General features: G+C 37.7%; 1 protein-coding gene across 2 annotated transcripts in view; it reads right to left on the reverse strand.

Moving 5' to 3' along the window:
* Nucleotides 1-16,472, reverse strand: part of meis2b (Meis homeobox 2b) — a 30,956-nt gene extending 14,484 nt beyond the window's left edge. For both annotated transcript variants that reach the window (XM_058089508.2, XM_058089499.2), the window contains exons 1-7: nt 16,144-16,472; nt 15,784-16,028; nt 15,293-15,434; nt 14,492-14,542; nt 14,207-14,257; nt 12,751-12,897; nt 8,177-8,291 (exon numbers count right to left, since the gene is read on the reverse strand). In XM_058089508.2, coding sequence (XP_057945491.1) covers nt 8,177-8,291; nt 12,751-12,897; nt 14,207-14,257; nt 14,492-14,542; nt 15,293-15,434; nt 15,784-16,028; nt 16,144-16,155 — 763 coding nt within the window. In that variant the 5' untranslated portion in view covers nt 16,156-16,472. The remainder of the gene's footprint in view (nt 1-8,176; nt 8,292-12,750; nt 12,898-14,206; nt 14,258-14,491; nt 14,543-15,292; nt 15,435-15,783; nt 16,029-16,143) is intronic.
* Between the last annotated feature and the right edge of the window lie 2,392 nt (nt 16,473-18,864).

Here is an 18,864-nt window from a genome sequence, read left to right on the forward strand (position 1 = left end):
GTATAAAGTAGGGATGTCACATATACTAAGTTAGAATATTATATGTATAAAGTAGGGATGTCACATATAAGTTAGAATATTATATGTATAAAGTAGGGATGTCACATATAAGTTAGAATATTATATGTATAAAATAGGGATGTCACATATACATAAGTTAGAATATTATATGTATAAAGTAGGGATGTCACATATACTAAGTTAGAATATTATATGTATAAAGTAGGGATGTCACATATAAGTTAGAATATTATATGTATAAAGTAGGGATGTCACATATTCGCTTTTTGGTGAAAAACGATATTTTCCGATTCTGAATTTCCGATGCCAATATCAGCGCATACCGATATCAATACGTGTAACATGACGTATTTCCTGTGGCAGAATGAACACATATATCTTGCATGCAGCAATTTCTCATGATCATGATGATATCTCATGATATCGGGCCAATAATTATCGCCACCAATAATTATCAGACATCCAAAGTACAAAGTCAAAATATGTGATAATGTCATAATATTATGAAAAGGATATGATTTAAGAGGAATGCTGAAATATTTGAAAAATGTAAAAAAAAAAATAGCAAAAAGTGTTCCTTTACAGAATATCAAAGTGGCAAAGTGCATCCTTTCATTTTTCATGAGGTGGCCCTCACTGGAAAAAGTTAGGACACCCCTGATCTGGGACCAATTCCTTCATATTCCTAAAAAGATGCCCTCCTCATATATAAAATGAGCATGCAGGGGATGAAATACTTATTCAGTACGCGTGTTAGCGGTACTTTGATCATCTCCAGTAAATAAGGTCAGTGTGGCTAAAAAGTAAAGAAAGAAGGCCGGGCTCAGACTAATTAATGGTGCGTACGGCATGTCGCACCCCCTCCCCAGCTCACCCTGGTCCACCTCCTCCGCGCCGGCCTCATCCTGCTTTCTTGTGCTGCAGAGGGGAACGCCGCAGGGCACATCTTCTGCTACGCTAATCGCATCTGACTGCTCCCCGGCAACTCAGCCAATCTAGGCGGTGTGACGCTGCAGTCTCAAAGTCGTACACCCTTGCCGTTCTGCCGTGCCCCCGCTCTCACCCCCCGCCTCTCCCACCCCCCCATCCACTCCACCCTGCCTGCCAGGGTCTGCACGCGCGACACTGTAGGGTGGAAGTGGAGGGGTGGGCATTACCGCAGGGATGGCTGAAGTATAGCCCCCGGGCCAAGAAGAAAAACATGGAGAAAAAGCAGCAGCCTATAACATGAAGACGCTTGCCTTTACGCCTCAACTCTTTCACTACTCCTGCATATTAATGCCTCGTCTGTACAGCCTTAGCCCTTCTACTTTATTTATTGTACGTTTCCAAAGGAAGACATGTTGTCCTTTGTGGCCTGCCATGCCCAACGCTGAAGGCATCCCAGATCCGGGAGTGATTAGTTTGTGTTTGGCTCATTTCAGATGCTGTTGTTGTGTAAAGATCAGCCAGTGGATGTGGCGTGCATATAAGACAAAAGGGGGAGGGGGGGGGGCAGGAAGCAGGACTGATTGCCGCACAGCATTTGCATCAGTGATGCAAAGCCAGCACGGTCTGTCTAATGAGCTCAGCAGGTCCTGATCCATCATCAGTGACAGCACACAGCCCAACCACCCCCCCTCAGGAACACCATCAAGTGGAGCACGGGATGGCAGCCCAATCCTGGGGAACTGGAATCACTCTCGTTTATGGCGCTTAATTGGTGATAAGTGAAAAAGTAGGATTCCTTATTTATAAATGGAGTATTTTGGTGCTTACATCATAGAAAACCAGTTGAACATCATTTAAAAATCAGCCTGATTTATTCATGAATACAGGGGTGTCTGTCATCACATTCTAGTGATCCAATCGAACAAAAAACTACAGTAATTTTACAAAAATAATGTCAAAATATTAAGAGAACAAAGTTGTTGTTATGAGGGAGAATAATATCATTTTAGTCGCATAAATATTGACGAAAAAAGGCGTCATTAGACAACAACAAGGTTGCGATTTGTGGTTATAATGAATGATGTCATAATATTATGGTAATGGTATCATGCATAAATAGTGATGAGGTGATGTCACAATATGGGGCTGGAATTATTAATTATGTTGACAATAATAATAATAATAAATAATCCTAAATAGAGATAAACATCACATTATTATGGGAATAAAGTCATAATTTCAAGAGGAACATTTATTAAAAGGAAGTTAAAATATTTGGAAAAAAATAACAACACCAGAAATGAAGAAGCTGTAATAGAGTAAAGAATATAATAATAAAGAATAATAATATAATAATAATATATAATATATAGAATAATAATATAGAATAATATAGAATAGAAGACATTTTTTTCTTAAAGGTCATATTATAATGATGAAAAATTACAAAATCTTAATATTATGCGGTAAAATATTTATTAAAATATTTATTCATTTTAGTATTAAAGAAAAAAGTCATAATATTATGAGAAACAAAAAATAATTCTTAGAAATTTAGGTGAGGGGAAAAGGTTCTAATATCTATAATATCCATCCATCCATCCCTTTTCTATGCCGCTTTTCCTCATTAGGGTATGCTGGAGCCTATCCCGGCTGTCTTTGGACGAGAGGTGGGGTACACCTGGACAGGACTAGACCATTTATAAAGATTATTTAAGAACAAAGTGGAAATAGTTGGAGGGGGAAAAAAGAAAAGCTAATCGTAACATTGATAGTAATAATATGTTTTTTTTACAGATGTAACCAAGCTGGGTGTCGACAGGCTTCAATCTCACGGCCCCCCTCCTGCTGAGAGCATCCACTCCATGGCATGTGCGGCAGAGATAATACGATGATGTCACCGGCATGCCAGCACCCCTACCATGAGACATTCCATCTCCCCGACCAAAAACATCCACACATCCTGTTCTTCACGTGACATTTTCCAACACCAGCACATCTTTTTCAGGCGCCTTTTGTTTGTTGTGCCTCTTTTGTGTTTTGTTTTATCTCGCTCTTTGTGATGGACATTTGAAGGTTCTCCCTCTTCCTCCCCCAGAGCCCTTCCAGACATTCCTGGGATACCTCAGCCCCTCGCTGTGGTCAACAGCAGTCACCCTGGGGGTTGAGCTATCAAAGGAGGTCTCGGCGTATCACACGCCTTACGAGGCAACAAGGCTGGGAGGCCACGGAGAAGCCAAACCGCCAGCCACCAACATGGATGCCATCTTTTTGCTGCGGTTAGACGCTCACCGCCACAGCGGCATGGAAAAGTAGGATGGACGCAAATGACACATTCCAAAAACATGCTAGCTTCATTGGCCACTCCAAATTATCCATAGGTATGAATGTGGGTGGGAATGGTTGTTTGTCTACATGTGCCCTGTGATTGGCTGGCCACCAGTCCTCTCAGCCAAACACAACTGGGATAGGCTCCGGCAGCCCCACCCTAGCGATAATGAGCGATATGAAAATTGATGGATTTAATTTCATTTTATCTTTCATTCTATGCTACTAAAGTGACATTATTTTTCCTAATAATATTACAAGTTTATTTTTGGAAAATTGCACCTTTTTTCTTATTAGAACCCAACTTTTTTGTGTTAATATTTTCATACATAGTCTTCATTCTCAAAAAATGATGGCTAAGTTTTCCATTTTTTGACATTTTCTAACTATTTGGAAATTTGTTCTTGTAAATTCTCCCATAACTTTATTCCCATAATATTTTGATTTTATTCTCATAATAAAATAATAATATTCATAATAATAATAAAAATGCTCTATCTACAAAAAATAAAAATAATGATATTCATAATATTCTACATTTTTTATAGAATAGAAATATAGAATAATATAGAAATAAAGAATATAGAAATACTCTATATTTTTTCTCTATATATATTATATATATATATATATTCTCTATATATATTATATATTAAATACTTTTGTAAAACTACATCTTTATTTGTGGTTTCAGGTGTTTATTATTCCCGTCAAATTACTACTAAGTTTTCCATTTTTGTCTGTTGTTTTTTTTCTTTTTTTACTTATTTTGGGGTAAAAAATTTTTTTTTTAAATAAATGTCAAAAATAACCACCGGCCTCAAAGGGCCACCGGGTAGCACTTTGGACACCCCAGCATTAGGCCTTTTGTTATGAGTGAATGATGACAACCGAAGAGAGAAGACGAGCGTTATTGCAGCTGAAACTAATCCATGAGTGTCAGTCGTCAGCATATCTGAAATCGGGAGAGAAGGTGTTCCCAAAGGTGGTCTATACACCCTCTGAACAAGTCGTATATGCACAGAAAATGATGTCCTACCGACCAGCCAACCAATCCCTGCCTTGACAGTCAGCATCGCCGGCTGGCTGATTAGAGGAGGGCAAAAAAGGCTTTTTTGGAACTGAATTGAAAGTGTTGGCGCTTGTGGGAAATGCATTGAATTTCCCTTCAATGCGTAATCTCTTTAACGCTACAAGACTCTGTACCTTTTCACTTCCTGGTTGCTGTACAACGTGTCCAGGCCGAGTTCTTATAAAATGTACTTCTGCCGGAAAAAAAAACCCATAAAAGATGTATAAATACTGCAGATATTTGGTAGCGAATGAGTTAAACAATTCACACATTCCATCAAAAAAACAACACGCAAACGTTTATGACCCTGCCTTCAGAAATCATTGGAATCATGAATCAGCAGGAACCAGAATCCCAACTGAAATCCTTCAAATTCAAACGATGCCCAACCCTAGACTTGCGGCATAACTATGCTAGCTAGCAGCGAACTACACAGTCTACCTCTGATGACATCATAGATGCGCGACTTCCTCTCCTGTTTCCATGCAAGCTAACAGCATGCTAACAAGGATGTTTCCTGATAAAAAATACATTCAGAACACAGTTGCACTGACGCAATGTATTAAAACCACGAAAAGACACGTGCCATCTTGAAAGCTAACTGGAAAATGTCCACAAATCCAGGCGATATTTCGGCGAAAATGCCAACCGAAAAAGACGCTAACTGGACCTCACACTAGCTGAGGTTCCACCGTATCTGTCCTCACGTGGACACGGTCAGGTGGCTTTCAAACATCGCGCACCCTTCCATTGAAGTGCAGCGTCCATTAAAGACAAAGAAGAAGTGTTCTTGAAGTGCAGCTTCTCCATTCTCCTCTTGTGTTTGATTCCCGCTCTTCCAGCCAGGAACTAAAGCAGAGACCCAGGGAGCCTCTGCAGGTAGCGTGCAGGCAAGCCTGCTGCAGCAAGCATCACTCTGATCATCCTGGCCTCCTCTCTCCCTTTGTTCTCATCCATGAAATGCTCTGTCCTTGCATCCCCACGGGGGGGGGGGGGCACGGCGCACCCCCATCCTCTATGTATTCTTTCCCGGGTCAAAAGGCCACAGACCTTGAGTTTTCCCCCACTGCGGTCTAAAAAAAGCCCAAAGGAAAGAAGCTAATTCTCACTTCTCCAGCTGACTCCACGTGAAACTTGGAGCAGATAAGCGACAAGGAAGCCACCAATGTGTTGCAGGTATGAAAGATACTTAAAAAAAAAGGAAATATATTGTCTTTTAATCCTCTGAGTTTCTCTTGTCTTGCAAAGCATCCTCCCATTGTTCTGCCCACTACTGCCTGATGGGCAGAGGCTGGAAAGGTGCTTTCAAGTCCTTTCTATTTTTACTCAGCCAAAGGGGAGAAAAACAAAAACAAGCCATAAAAGCCGCATGGCCTCCAATTAGCACATCAGAAATGACACAAGGACGGAAAGAAAACAGCATCAAAAAATGTCTTCAATAGGACGCCATTGATGGCGCACCCAGCGTTCACTTTCAATACCGACCGAAAGACGAAATAACCACTTCCACAGCAGCAGGAGTACGCGGTACAACATTTAAGGATCACTCCCAGAAAAAAACTCACATGCTACAATGCTGGGGGGTCCAAACTGTGCCCCCCAGCTCTTCTTTATTGGCACACGTTTAATATTAATGACATCCAGTGATGGGCTAATTACTTTGCGAAACTTATCTTTAATAGTTACTGCCCCAATTATTCAATTTCATTTGCAAAATTTCATGTATTTATTAATATTCATTTATTATTTCATTTCATTTACTGGCCCGCGGCACATTCTAAGAATAGAATTAAAAAAAACCTAAACCAAAGAAAAATTGTCATTGTCATTTTATGAAATATTAGGCCAAAATATTAAAAGCAACATTTTTTAATCTAAGAAGAGAATTCATTTTATATTATGTGGAAAGATAACATTATTTTAGTAGTATAATTACGTTATTTTGTAAGTCATAATATTATCAAAACCAAACAAAATAACACAAAAAACACAAAAAAGTTGGCATTTTTGGAAAATTAGGTCGGGGAGAAAGTTATGTTATGACAATAAATTTATAATAGTTATAGTAATAATTCAAAGACACTGTGATGATAATAGCAGTATTGTACACTGGTCACTAGGTGTCAGTAAGGAAGTACACACATATGTGATTTCTTATATAAATTCCATATGTCTACTATAGGGGACTATAGGGGTGTTATTTAATGTCTAGAGTGCTCTAATTATGTCAATAAACATATTTAGAAGGTTGTTTTCTATGCTCTAACTACAAATACATTCCATGGAACCAATTAGCTGCCATAAACGAGAGATGATTGCATATGACAGCCATCAGCTTTGTCAAGGCTTAGATATGGTTTTGTTTGTTTTCATTTGTTATTAAGTGGTATTAATCATATTAACTTAACGTATCAACCTTTTGATCTGATAAATCTGTAATGAATTGAAATGAAACTAGCTAGAGGTTTTCTCAGCAATTTTAGCGGCAATTAATTAGATCAGTTAATTACCAGTGATAATTAATTAATTGCTCTCTCTTTGTTTTCATCTTTTGACAGCACTAGTTTTGTTTCAGACACTTTAGCGCATATTAAGCATGTAGACCTTGCACATGTACACCAAAATATGATTTATGCTGGATGCGTCTTTTTCGAGAAGGTTATTGGACTTCGAGTATTAAAGGGTGGACACCCCAAAGCTGCAGAAAAAAATTGCTTTTTGACATTTTTTAATCATAAAAACAATGTTTGTAACTCTTTGCTACTGCTACTTGTTATTCCACTCACTAACGTTTCCTTCCCTGACACAGTCGCCCCCGAAGACTTACAGCGATATATATTCTATTTTTAATAAACGTATATCTCATGTCACTCGCCACTTCATACTTTGTCACATTTTTCCAATATATATTTCAATACTTTTACCTGCACATTTGTATGTATTTTTTGCCTAAATGAAATATATTCAAGCATAAAATGAATTAAAATACAGGCTTTGGGGAAGATGCATTCAAAGACCGAGGCCTGGATATACACATAGCATAATCATCATCATCCAGCAAGTCATAGCAGCTAGCTCTTCATCCAAATAACAGGAAACTTTACAAAAAAAACAAGCACAGCCGTTGGCAACACTTCCAGTATGTGTGTGTGCATGTGTGACTCTACATAGTATTTACTTAGTATTTACTTAGTATTTACTTAGTATTTATCTTATTTTCGTGTAATGGTGTTATAGGGGTGTTATTTCATGCCTGGAGGGCTCTGATAATGTCCATGTCTGCGTATTTAGATGGTCATAAACATGTTTTCTATGCTACGACAATAGCGTTCTGTTTACAGATAAGGAATCCTACTTATCACAGTCTTTAACCAAATTAAATGCAATAAACAAGGACCCCCCCCACAGAGCGGTTATTTGTCCATGAAACACAAATGAGTCACGTCCCTTTAAGAAAGTACTGTGCTCCTAATCTCAACTCCTGATGTTGGTAAAAGACCCCGTCACACAAATGGCCTCTTCCATTCACACCTCCCTACCACCACGGGAAAGACCAAAGAACTGTAGACCTGCACAAGACTGGAACGGACTAGAAGAGCACCAGGATCATTTGGATAAGGTACAAGAAGTGAATGACAGGGTTGATGATGTCAAGGGAGCTGGGAGCACAATACATTCATTGACTCCTCATGCCATTTCCAAGGCATGAAGCTTGTGTTTGGGGTAGATGAGCCACATGACATAATCCCCCAGGTCGCCCGGCAGCAGGATGCAAGACAGAAAAGGCAAAGCTTTGATATGGAGGAAGCTTGCAGGGTCTCTTACCGAGTTCACTTGTGTTGTCTCCACTCTGAGAGACGTGTCCCCCACTGGACGGTCCCGGGGTTCCTACCGAGGGTGTGGAGTGGGCGTCGTCCAAGTCTCTCCAGGATGCTGGGTTCTGAGAGGTCAGGGAAAGGTCCGCACACCAGGGGACAGGAGATAAGGAAACAGAGTGAAAAGACAGGAGGGAGAGGGGGAAACAGATGAGGAAGGTCCAGTAGGTCCAGTAAGAGGTCCATTATGCACTTTTACAAAGTCAAGTGTCATTAGCATGAGGCAGAGAAGATTACCATTCTGCCTGTGGTGGACTTTTAAGAGAAATATTCCACTTGTCATGTGCAGCATGTGAACCTCACAATGTCCTGAGACTTTCTGCCAGAGCTTTCAGGGAGGACGCTCGTATTTATCGGCCGCTCAGACAACTAGAAGCCGGAGACAAACAGCAGATCTGCCTCTCCAGCCTCTTCAGCCTCTTAGCGTCAGCTGTTTGCCTGATGGTGATCAGATGAAGAGCTCGGCAGATGACAGCAAGGAGCAGCAGGACAATGGCGGCGCCTCTCATTCATGCCCCTTTTCTTAGCGGGGCAACGAAGAATGAAAAGGGCTCTTTAAACGCGGCTCCTTCAAGAAACGCCATGTGTTTACACGTTTATCAAGCTAATGAAGGTCTTACTCCACGTCCCAGCTGTTCAAACCCAATGAGAAGGAGAACGGGAAGGTTTAGCTTGGATAGTAACGGTTGGCTCACGGCATTCGAAAAATATAGGATTAGAAGAGAACTAAAAATGTTGAAAAATTGATAAATCAGCAGTATTTTTACAAGAGTGAAAATCTAACAACGTTGTAATATTATGAGGAATTTTAGTATCATAAAGTTGAAAAATTAAAGAAAAAAATTTTTTTACAGCGAAACAAGCAAAATTATGTTGACATTTTGGGAAAATTAGGTTGCAGAAAAAAGTTTGAATATTACGACACTAAAGTCAAAATATTCTGGAAATAAGTTATAATTTTGGACACAAAAATAGCGACAAAAAAGCTGAAAATGTTACAAAAAAAACAACAACAGCAAACATAAAAAAATGTCAAAATATGAAGTGAAAAAAGTGATATTCTAATGAAAAAAGTTACAACAATACAGTGGTAATATTAAAAGGAAAAATTATTTCATTTCATAGTCACAAAAAGTTGATTATAGAAAAATGTTTTTCAGTTGTTATATTACAATAAACAAGCAAAATTATGTTGGCATTTTTGGAAAATTCGTTTGCGCAAGAGTTACAACACTAAAGTCAAAATATTGTGGAGATAAGGTTATAATTTTGGACACAAAAATAACAACAAAAAGCTGAAAAAGTTACAAAAAAAGAAAACAACAACAGCAAAAATTAAAAAACAGCTGTAATTTTACAATGAATATAAAAAATGTTGTGCTATTACAATAATTCAGTGGTATCATTATAAGGAAAAATTTCCTTTTAGTAGAATAGAGTTGAAATATTAAATTATATTTTTTAAGTAAAACACCAAAATAAAGTTGTAATTTTTGGAAAAGTACTTCATGGAAAAGTACATTTACAAAAATTATTTAAAAAGAAAGTTGAAATTTTTGGAAAATTAAGTAATCATCATAAAGATAGAATGCCGTTTTTTCTTGAAATATATATAACTTGTTAGCATATGGACTTGTGTTGCTTTACAAAATAGCAAATTGGCTCGTGCATCCCTTCGGGGGGTACGGGGTGGGGGGGTTGGGCATGGTTGCTATGCTAGCTGCTAACAACTGCAGTAATCCCTCTTTTATTGCAATTAATTATTTCCAGAATTTCTTCAAAGTAGGATTCCTTATTTAAAATGGAATATTCTTGTTGTTACAGCATATATTTTTGAACATTTTTACAACCTTCTATAAATGGTTGAAAAAACAGTATTCGTTAAATAATTATGATCATAGACATATGAGAAAACAAGACAGGAATTAGGCATAACACAGGTTGCCGTTAGGAAATTCACATTCCCACAGAGTGCTCTCTGTGGTAGCTAACTGTATTGTCTCATCGATGAAACATTACATGTTTTATGAATTCATATATTTTGGAAAAACCACAATAGAGTGAAAACGAGAAATGTAAAGCGCAAAGTAGCGCGACACGACAGTACTCTACCAAGACACACATGCCCACAAGGATGGGAGCTAGTCAAATAAAACCAGTTTTACAAAAGCAGAAGACAATTCAAAGCTCATGCATCTGGAAAACAATCAAGCGGTCAGAGAGCAGTACAGCCACCCGTTTTCTATGTCGCTTCCAGTCGCTATCCGGTAGTAAAGATATGATGTACGGTAATTGTTCACATCTACGATAACAATCAAAGTCTATGACATGCTTCCAATCAGTTGCGAAATGTGACCCATTTCTGACTTTATAAAGTCATGAATCCCTCATATTATGGCGCAGCCCAAATCTGATAACAAATTATTGGCAGCCATCTGTAGTATCTATGGCTCGAATTTGGGCTCATTTAGTCAAAGTCTGTAGGGGTAGTTGGCCAAAATACGAGCCCTGGTGTGTGACCCAAACGACTGGCTCTGACTCAAATAGCCAGCCCCCTGAGTGTTTGACACGGGGTTCACTGACTGGGTCCTGTCACAGTGGACGCCGCCACCAGATTTCATGTTGATTCGTGAAACTGGTGGCAGCAAAAAGTGAATATGACTCCGACTCCGAGTGAGTCCATATTGGTAAAATGTATTTTTTTAATAGCACAGTTTTTGGTTCTTTGGCTCAATTTTGGCTTCTTTTGCAGCCATGATGAAAAGAAACAAAAGAAACCAAGGTGGTGTCTGTGTTGATCTTGCTGGCAACGATCAGGCCTTCAATGAAGGTAAAGGTAAGCTTAAATGTTTATTTTCCCTTTCATTCATCATTTCTATACATTTACAATTGTTTTCTGCGTAAAAAACTATAATTATAAACCTAGAAAAACAAGTTTTGTGTTAATAGTTTTGGCTTTCTGTAGTAGAGTCATTGAATTTACATGATTTCTTATGGGGAAAATGGATTTGGTTAGAGCTTGTTTTGGTTAGAGTCGTACCCTCTGGAATGCATTAATGACACTAACCAATAGGGGTGTAAGAAAATATCGTTTCTGCGATATATCGCGATACTTCGTTCCACGATACTGTATCAATATTAAAAAGTATGATATGGATATTTTTAGGCATTTATCATAGACTGTATATGGTATTTATTCAAGTGCAGACACGGCAAAGGTTCATTTCTGATTTGAATTGAAACCTCCGTTCGTTAGGTGGCAGCACTTACGTAGTCAATTAGGCAAGGACGTTGAAGGAGATTGACGAGTGAAACGTCCTCACACATAAACACAGTTCAACATGGCACAATGCCAGCACATAACAGTGGCCCCTGCGGCGTACAAGGCTGAAGTGTGGACACATTTTGGATTTCTACACAAAGTAGGGTGTGCAGAAATGGACAAAACCCATGCCGTTTGGAAAATGTGTCGTGCCCGAATAAAGTATTCGGGAGACACGACAAATCTGCGAGTCCACTTAGCGAGACACCATGAGGACCTGCCACTAGCAAGCAATGCCAAGGTCCTTTTGTATACTACAAAAGTAGTACTGTGATATTGCAGGTATTTTGCTTTTCAAATTGATATTACTATTTTGTTAAATAATGCTTATTTCAAGCATCCTAAAAGGACTTTTTACTGATGTTAGTTACTTTGTTCCACAAAAATACTCTTCTGATGGTGGATAAGTTAGGGACTGCATACTCTGCATTTTTTTACAGCTAATAGAATGTGAACATTTGAGCAGGATCTTGAGACATAATTTAATTTATTTGTTTCTTAAGGGTTTTTTTGTAAATTTAAAGCTTTATTTATCCAAATGCTACACTTTAAGTTTTTACAGAGGAAAGTTTGTGATACAGCATAACATAAGGTTCTAATGGAATAAAAATGTGTTTAGTAAGTGCATATTGCTGGTGTAATTCAGTTTTTCCAGGAAATAATCTTTAACTACAAGAAAAACCAAAAAAATATCACCTTGTTAACAGTATCGTGATATATCATGATATATCGTATCGTGAGCCTAGTATCGTGATACGTATCGTATCGCCAGATTTTTGCCAATACACACCCCTACTAACCAAGGTTCTAACTGTCTTTTATTGATGAAGAAAACCCATTCACACCATCATTGACGAGGCAACGCTACACATGCCAAACATGGCGAGACATCCGGCAGCACCTTCATAGGGACGTAAAAGTCCAATTGTAGAGAGACTTTATGGACATACCGTATACTATTGCAGTATTGTATATTATAATATTGTCTTATTTGCACAGCAGCTGATAAATTTGCATGTCTGAGTTTGAATCCCAACCGGAATGATGATCACCATCAATGCTTATGTCCACCACAGCAAATTGTCAAAAGTAGTAACAAAAGCAGCATAAAGCCAATTCAGTCAAAAAACAAATCCCAATATCTCATTCAGCCATCTATACTACAAAGGATTATACATGATGTGTACTACACGTGTACTCACATGATCTCCGAGGTTGGTGGAGGACCCCGACAGGTCGTCAAAGTCTGACTTGCAAACGTCTCGCTCCTCAATGACCAAGTCGATGGGCATCTTGCCCTTCAGGCAGCTAATGTAGCGGTGGCAGAAGTTGTCACAAAGCTCGTGTACCTGCAAGGAAAGTCCGATATTATCACTCTCATCAGCAACTGTCAGCATTCTAGATACTAGTTACACTCTAGTAACTAGTTACATTCCCCACCCTCCATATGTAAATATGGGAGAATCATTAATCACATACCTTCAAATGTGTGAAAGAAGGATTTCATTTTGTGTGTCACTGAGAGATTTTTCATGAAATGAGGGCTTGTGACTTGCCCCCATACTTTATATTGACTAGCTATTTAGCTCCCTGTGTTGTAGGAAAAAACAATGAAGCCACGTGCAGATGCTTGATATTGATATCAATGCATAATTGTGTGCCACAGTTTACTGTTGTGATGTTTAACATAAGAGCTCATTCAATTTCACCTTATTGTTAGCGCCCAACAGTGGATGTTCAAGTTTGTCTGTGGAATTTTTAGTCCTTATTCCAAACTGGAATATTTTCAAAGCGAGAGAATAAAAACCTGTTTTTAACATTATTAGAGACCTCTAGACATGAAATAACACCCCTATAATCACCTTCACACTCATATTGGCCAAAATAGTAGCCATAATAAGATTAAATAAAACATATAATACATAATAAGACTCGTGTGTGTTGCTGCTAATAAATTACCTGCTTATTTAACACATTTACTACCTTAAGTTATACTAAGTTATTCATAACTACATACATACATGCCCAAAATCCCTTTTAGTTCCCACGTGTTAGGACTGAGATTGGAAAAGTTGCTTTTTGCACCTTATTAAACTTCTCATGGATACCTTGACTTAAATTGAATGAAATTATTGCAAGTATTGCACTACACGGTTTATGCATTCTGAATGCAAATGTATCTTTGAAATGGTTGTTTTCATTGTTTCATGATACTTTTTTCCAATATGAAGCATTTTCAAGCATACAAATGGTGAAATGAAGTAAAATACCAGTATAATGTTGTATTTAGATGGCTTTTGTATGCTCTAACTAGATTCCATTTATAAATAAGGTATCCTACTTTGCGGAAATTCACTTATAATGGCAGGGTCTGGAAACAATTGACTGCCGTAAGCCTGGGATTTCTGTATATGTATTTTACTTCATTTATCAATTTCGATGTTTAAAAATAGGCCAAATTTGCTTAATTCTGCATATTTTATGACTAATAATAGTATTCAACCACAAAGCAGCATATATTTTGGACAAACCATTATAGAGTAAAGCCACAAAATTCAAAGTGGATTACTGCAATACAGTATGTGTGTGTATATATATATATATATATATTTAAAATAAATAGAATAAAATATAGTAAAACATGAAAATGATACTGACCTTCTCTAATTCCAGTAGATGAAAGCGTAGAACTTGGATGGCTTGAATCATCTACAAAAACAAAAGAAACCCGCCAATCAACAACATGCATGATCTCTTTTAAACGAGCGGGGGCAGGAGGGGTGGGGGGGCTCGTTTGATACATTTTCTACAATAAAGATGCAAAAAGCAGGCCAGTGTAAGTGACAATATTCAGAACTATATATTGTCGCAAGATGTGTTCATATGGTTTTAAGGGAAAATGAGATATAAGACAAATTAAATAATAAATGAGACAAAACTCACCAAGTTATCCAATTCTGGGTTGGAAGAAAATAAAGGTTTCTCTGCGCGGATCTAAAGTGGAAAGGAAGAAAATCAAACAATCAATCCATCAGGTCCATTTTCTCTTTTTATGGTGTTATTTGTAAGGCCAATGAGCTGATAAGATGTATATGGTGTTACATACAGTACTCCCTTATTTTTACTTATTATTACTACCACGCCAAGTAGCATTCCTTATTTACAAAAGCTATATTTAATTAGAGACATAACCTATAGTCACCTTTATACTCCCAACATCGTTGACGTAAGAAGAGAAAATATAATATATAACATAATGTAGACTCACACACGTTAGCATGAGTAAAGCTCCTTGTCATTGTTATGGTTTCCTGAGAGTACTTCCTGTGGTGGCGATTGTCTCATCAATGTAACATTACTGACCCCTACTGATCAGTGTAGAATACTACATACAATCACAATGTCTTTCAATGGTACTTTTCTCTGTATTTTACTTTATTTAGTCATTTGTATGCTTGGAAATGCTTCATTTAGACCAAAAATTGGTTTTAAAATGCATATTTTAAAATAATAATAATAAAACAGTCAAATACAAGTAGTATTATTTATGAATGACTATATTTGTAAAAACTGTGATAGAGGCTAGCGGTGGAATTTCATAGATAGCTACAACTGTAACATATATTTATCTGCCATCGGTTAAAGCTAAGCGGTTAAAAATAAATCAAAGAAAAGCTTTGGGGGACGTGGAGGTCCTTACGGGTTATTATAATTGTAATGATTATTATTTTTCTGTTTGTTTACCTGTTTTGCAAAGACTGCAATGTCTTCGTTGAAGGAGTCCGAGGAGCAAACATCTCCTCCCGCCACTCCCGGTTCTCTGGGCGTGCACGTGGCCAGCTCGCACTTCTCAAACACCAAAGCAAGAAGCGGAAATAAAGGATGACTGCAACAAAACAACAATTGTTCAATTTCACTGTCTACACGCGAGTGCAGTGCATTTACATCCATACAAAGGAAAATATAGGGAATATACACACACGTTAGCTATTCAATTTGTCACGTTCTGTTGCTGAATTAAATAAAGCATTTTGAAAATGACGTCATAGAACAGAAACAAACTTTATTAAAAAAAACCGGGAAGACAAAATAATTTGTGTGCAAAAAAAATGCTGCTATTCGTCATTAAAAAATAAAGCACAGTTTATGATATATTTAGTATCTCCTACCGCAGTATTATGATCTAATTATGTATGTTGATATTGCAGATATGATAAAGGCTGAACTCGACGCACCCATAAATTTGGTCCTTGTCTCTCTTGAGCGCGTCGTTGACGGCGCTGCCCATGCTGCCGCCCATGCTTCCCGCCATGATGCTGTGCGGCGCGTGGGCTCCGTAGTGCTGCGTGGGATGCGGCGGGGGCCCGTGGTTCAGGTGGTGCACCTGGGCCAGGGGCCGCGGGGCGTGCGGGTCTCCGTACATGGAGGTGGGCACTCCGACTCCATCCATCCCACCGCCGTAATGAGACAGCTCGTCGTACTGGCGGGAAAATCATAACCATCAGAATAATTATATTAAATATATATATGAAATATTTACTCTTCTATTATTATTCTATTCAACTTCCAAAGTGTGTGTGTGTGTTGTGACTTACCCTTTGCGCCATCGCTGTGCGCAATTTCCAAGCGCGTCAAAAAAAGTGAGTTGAAATGCAGTGGAGACTTTAAAATCCCTCAAAATATCAATTTTAATCCAGATAATAATTGTAGTCCTGCACGGGAACCAAAAGCGATCAAACACGAGAAGGAATCATCTTGTGTCCTTGCCAACTTGTTGATGACTCCTGCGGTTCCCCACCGGGGATCAGAACATGTTAGATGTTTCCTGGCTGAGGGTTGGATTCCTTCTTCTTCATCTGCTGCCGCTGCCGCCTCCTCAAGGCTTCTCTGGCCACAGATTGGCCGAGGAGCAGCTTATAGCCGGGAAGATGTGGAGGGTATGCTAATGAGGGACCTTGGAGGAGACTGCCCATTTTACCTCCCGCGGCGTCAGTAAGCGTGACTGCTTCTGGGTGGCCATTTCAAAATAAGATACTGATAGACACCGTTTCACGGGGTGCCATTTAGAAGATGCTAAAAGGTCAATATTTGCTATGTGTTTTAGCTGACATAGCTAATGAGTGTATATCTCATTCTTAAAGGGGACTTTTTCCACTTTCTGACCTATAGATGTTAGTAGTGTATAGTTACAATGTTGTATTCTCCTGTTAAAGGATGCTCTGCTAAAAAAGTTCTACTATTCAATGTGATCCTGATTTCCTTTAATGGCCGGCGACTGCCTGCACTCAGTAAATGAGAACATATACTGTACAGTATCAGGAAGTCCTCGGGAGCACTCAGGAGTGTGACCAATCACAGCAGAGTGGGCGTCCCTAGACGAGATCGGGTGGAGTAAAGTCAATAAAAGCAGGAAGTCCATGGAAGTACTGCAGGTGCAGAATCTGGAAGATCTCGAACGCTTTCTGTGCGGGTTATCGTGTGCGGAGTCCGCAACTCAATACAAAGCACCAAAACTGTAATAAATTTAATAAATATTTCATTTCATTAATTATGTTTAATGTAATTAGCGTAATTCAAGCGTAATTTATATAATCAAGGGCCGGTCAGTGTCGGATGATTTCCATGAAAAAGTAAGTGATGGGCATAAGCCAACACTGCCTTATAACGACAATTATTCCACTGATATTATATTCAGCCTGTAGCACTCATCTCCCACTCACTTTCCCTGTCTTTGTGAGTGGCCACAAAAATCAGGCACCTTAAAAAGCATTGTGGGGGAGAGGGGGCAGGGGGGACATAACATGCAGTGAAAATTAATTATGCTTTTTTGGAATAAAAGTTTCAATAATGACCTCTTCAAACTGTTTGCTGATGGGAAAATTTCTGCATCTGCCTCTCTGCTATTATTGCTTTTACTTTGAAAAGGCATACATCATTTCCGGTGTGAATGTTGGCCACTTGACGTTGCAGCCAACATGGAGCTTTGTGACTGCGGGCCTCAAAACATGATCATACCAGCACGTTTAATAAGAAGGCATTATTTTTATACTTTGTAGTTCAATGTCATTCAGAAATGTTATTATTAATTTGCTTTTCATCAACACAATAATATATTATTTTGTCTTACAAATGTGTTATTATGTGATTATTATTTACACATACACATATGTGTTATATATTACTGTACACGTTATTCATGCGTTATTACATGATTATTTACACACATGTTATTATGTCATTATTACACATATATTGATCATGTTAGTATATTGTTATTGCCACATTTTTATGGACACATGAAATATATATTATTATGTCACATACAGCATATGTTATTGTATTAACACATGTTATAAATTTTATGTGATTGTTCACGCATGTCATTATGTTACTATAGACACATATGTTATGAATATATTACTTTACACATGTTATTAATATGATCTATTATTCGTCAAATTAGTGTCATATGTTATTATGCTTGCACATACCTGTATGTTTATGAATTTCTTATGTGATTATACACACATATATTATATGTATGTAATTGTTTTATTATCACCAAATATGGAATTAATATGTGATAGCTGCAAATGTTATTAACATGTTATTATTCTGTTATTAACACAACGGTTATTAATGTTATTATTATAGCATGCTGTGTTGTTATTCACGTGTTATTAATATCTTATTATTATGTTATTACTATATTATTATAACACAAATGTTATTAATCTTTTATTCTGTTATTAATGTGTTATTATTAACACAAAGGTTATTAATCTATTATTATTATAGCATACTGGAGCCTATCCCAGCTGTGTTGTTATTGACACACATGTTATTAACTTCTTATTATTATGTTATTACTATATTATTATTAACAAAAATGTTATTAATCTTTCATTCTGTTATTAAGGTGTTATTATTAACACAAAGGTTATTAATCTGTTATTATTATAGCATACTGGAGCCTATCCCAGCTGTGTTGTTATTGACACACACGGTATTAATAGGTTATTATTATCAGGACATGGGCTATTTTGTTATTATTCACAAGAAACATTATTATTATTATGATACTCTTCAAAATGCATTCAATATTATTATTATGGGAATGATGACAAAAAGTCCTTATCATCTCCTGTTTGAAAGAACATTAAGAAAATTTCAAGCTGACTCTCCCAAATTCTGTTGACAAGTGAAGAAATATGTTGGAGTGTTTTCAGAAAGTGAAATATTTCTGGTATGAATATTTTTGAAAGGAAAGCAGTTGTTTGATACGGCGTGCATGTGAATTATTGAAGGCATATATT

Source organism: Doryrhamphus excisus, linkage group LG11, assembly GCF_037039965.1.
Source record: "Doryrhamphus excisus strain RoL-2023G ecotype Guam linkage group LG11, RoL_Dexc_Guam_v1.1, whole genome shotgun sequence".
Lineage (NCBI taxonomy): Eukaryota > Metazoa > Chordata > Actinopteri > Syngnathiformes > Syngnathidae > Doryrhamphus > Doryrhamphus excisus.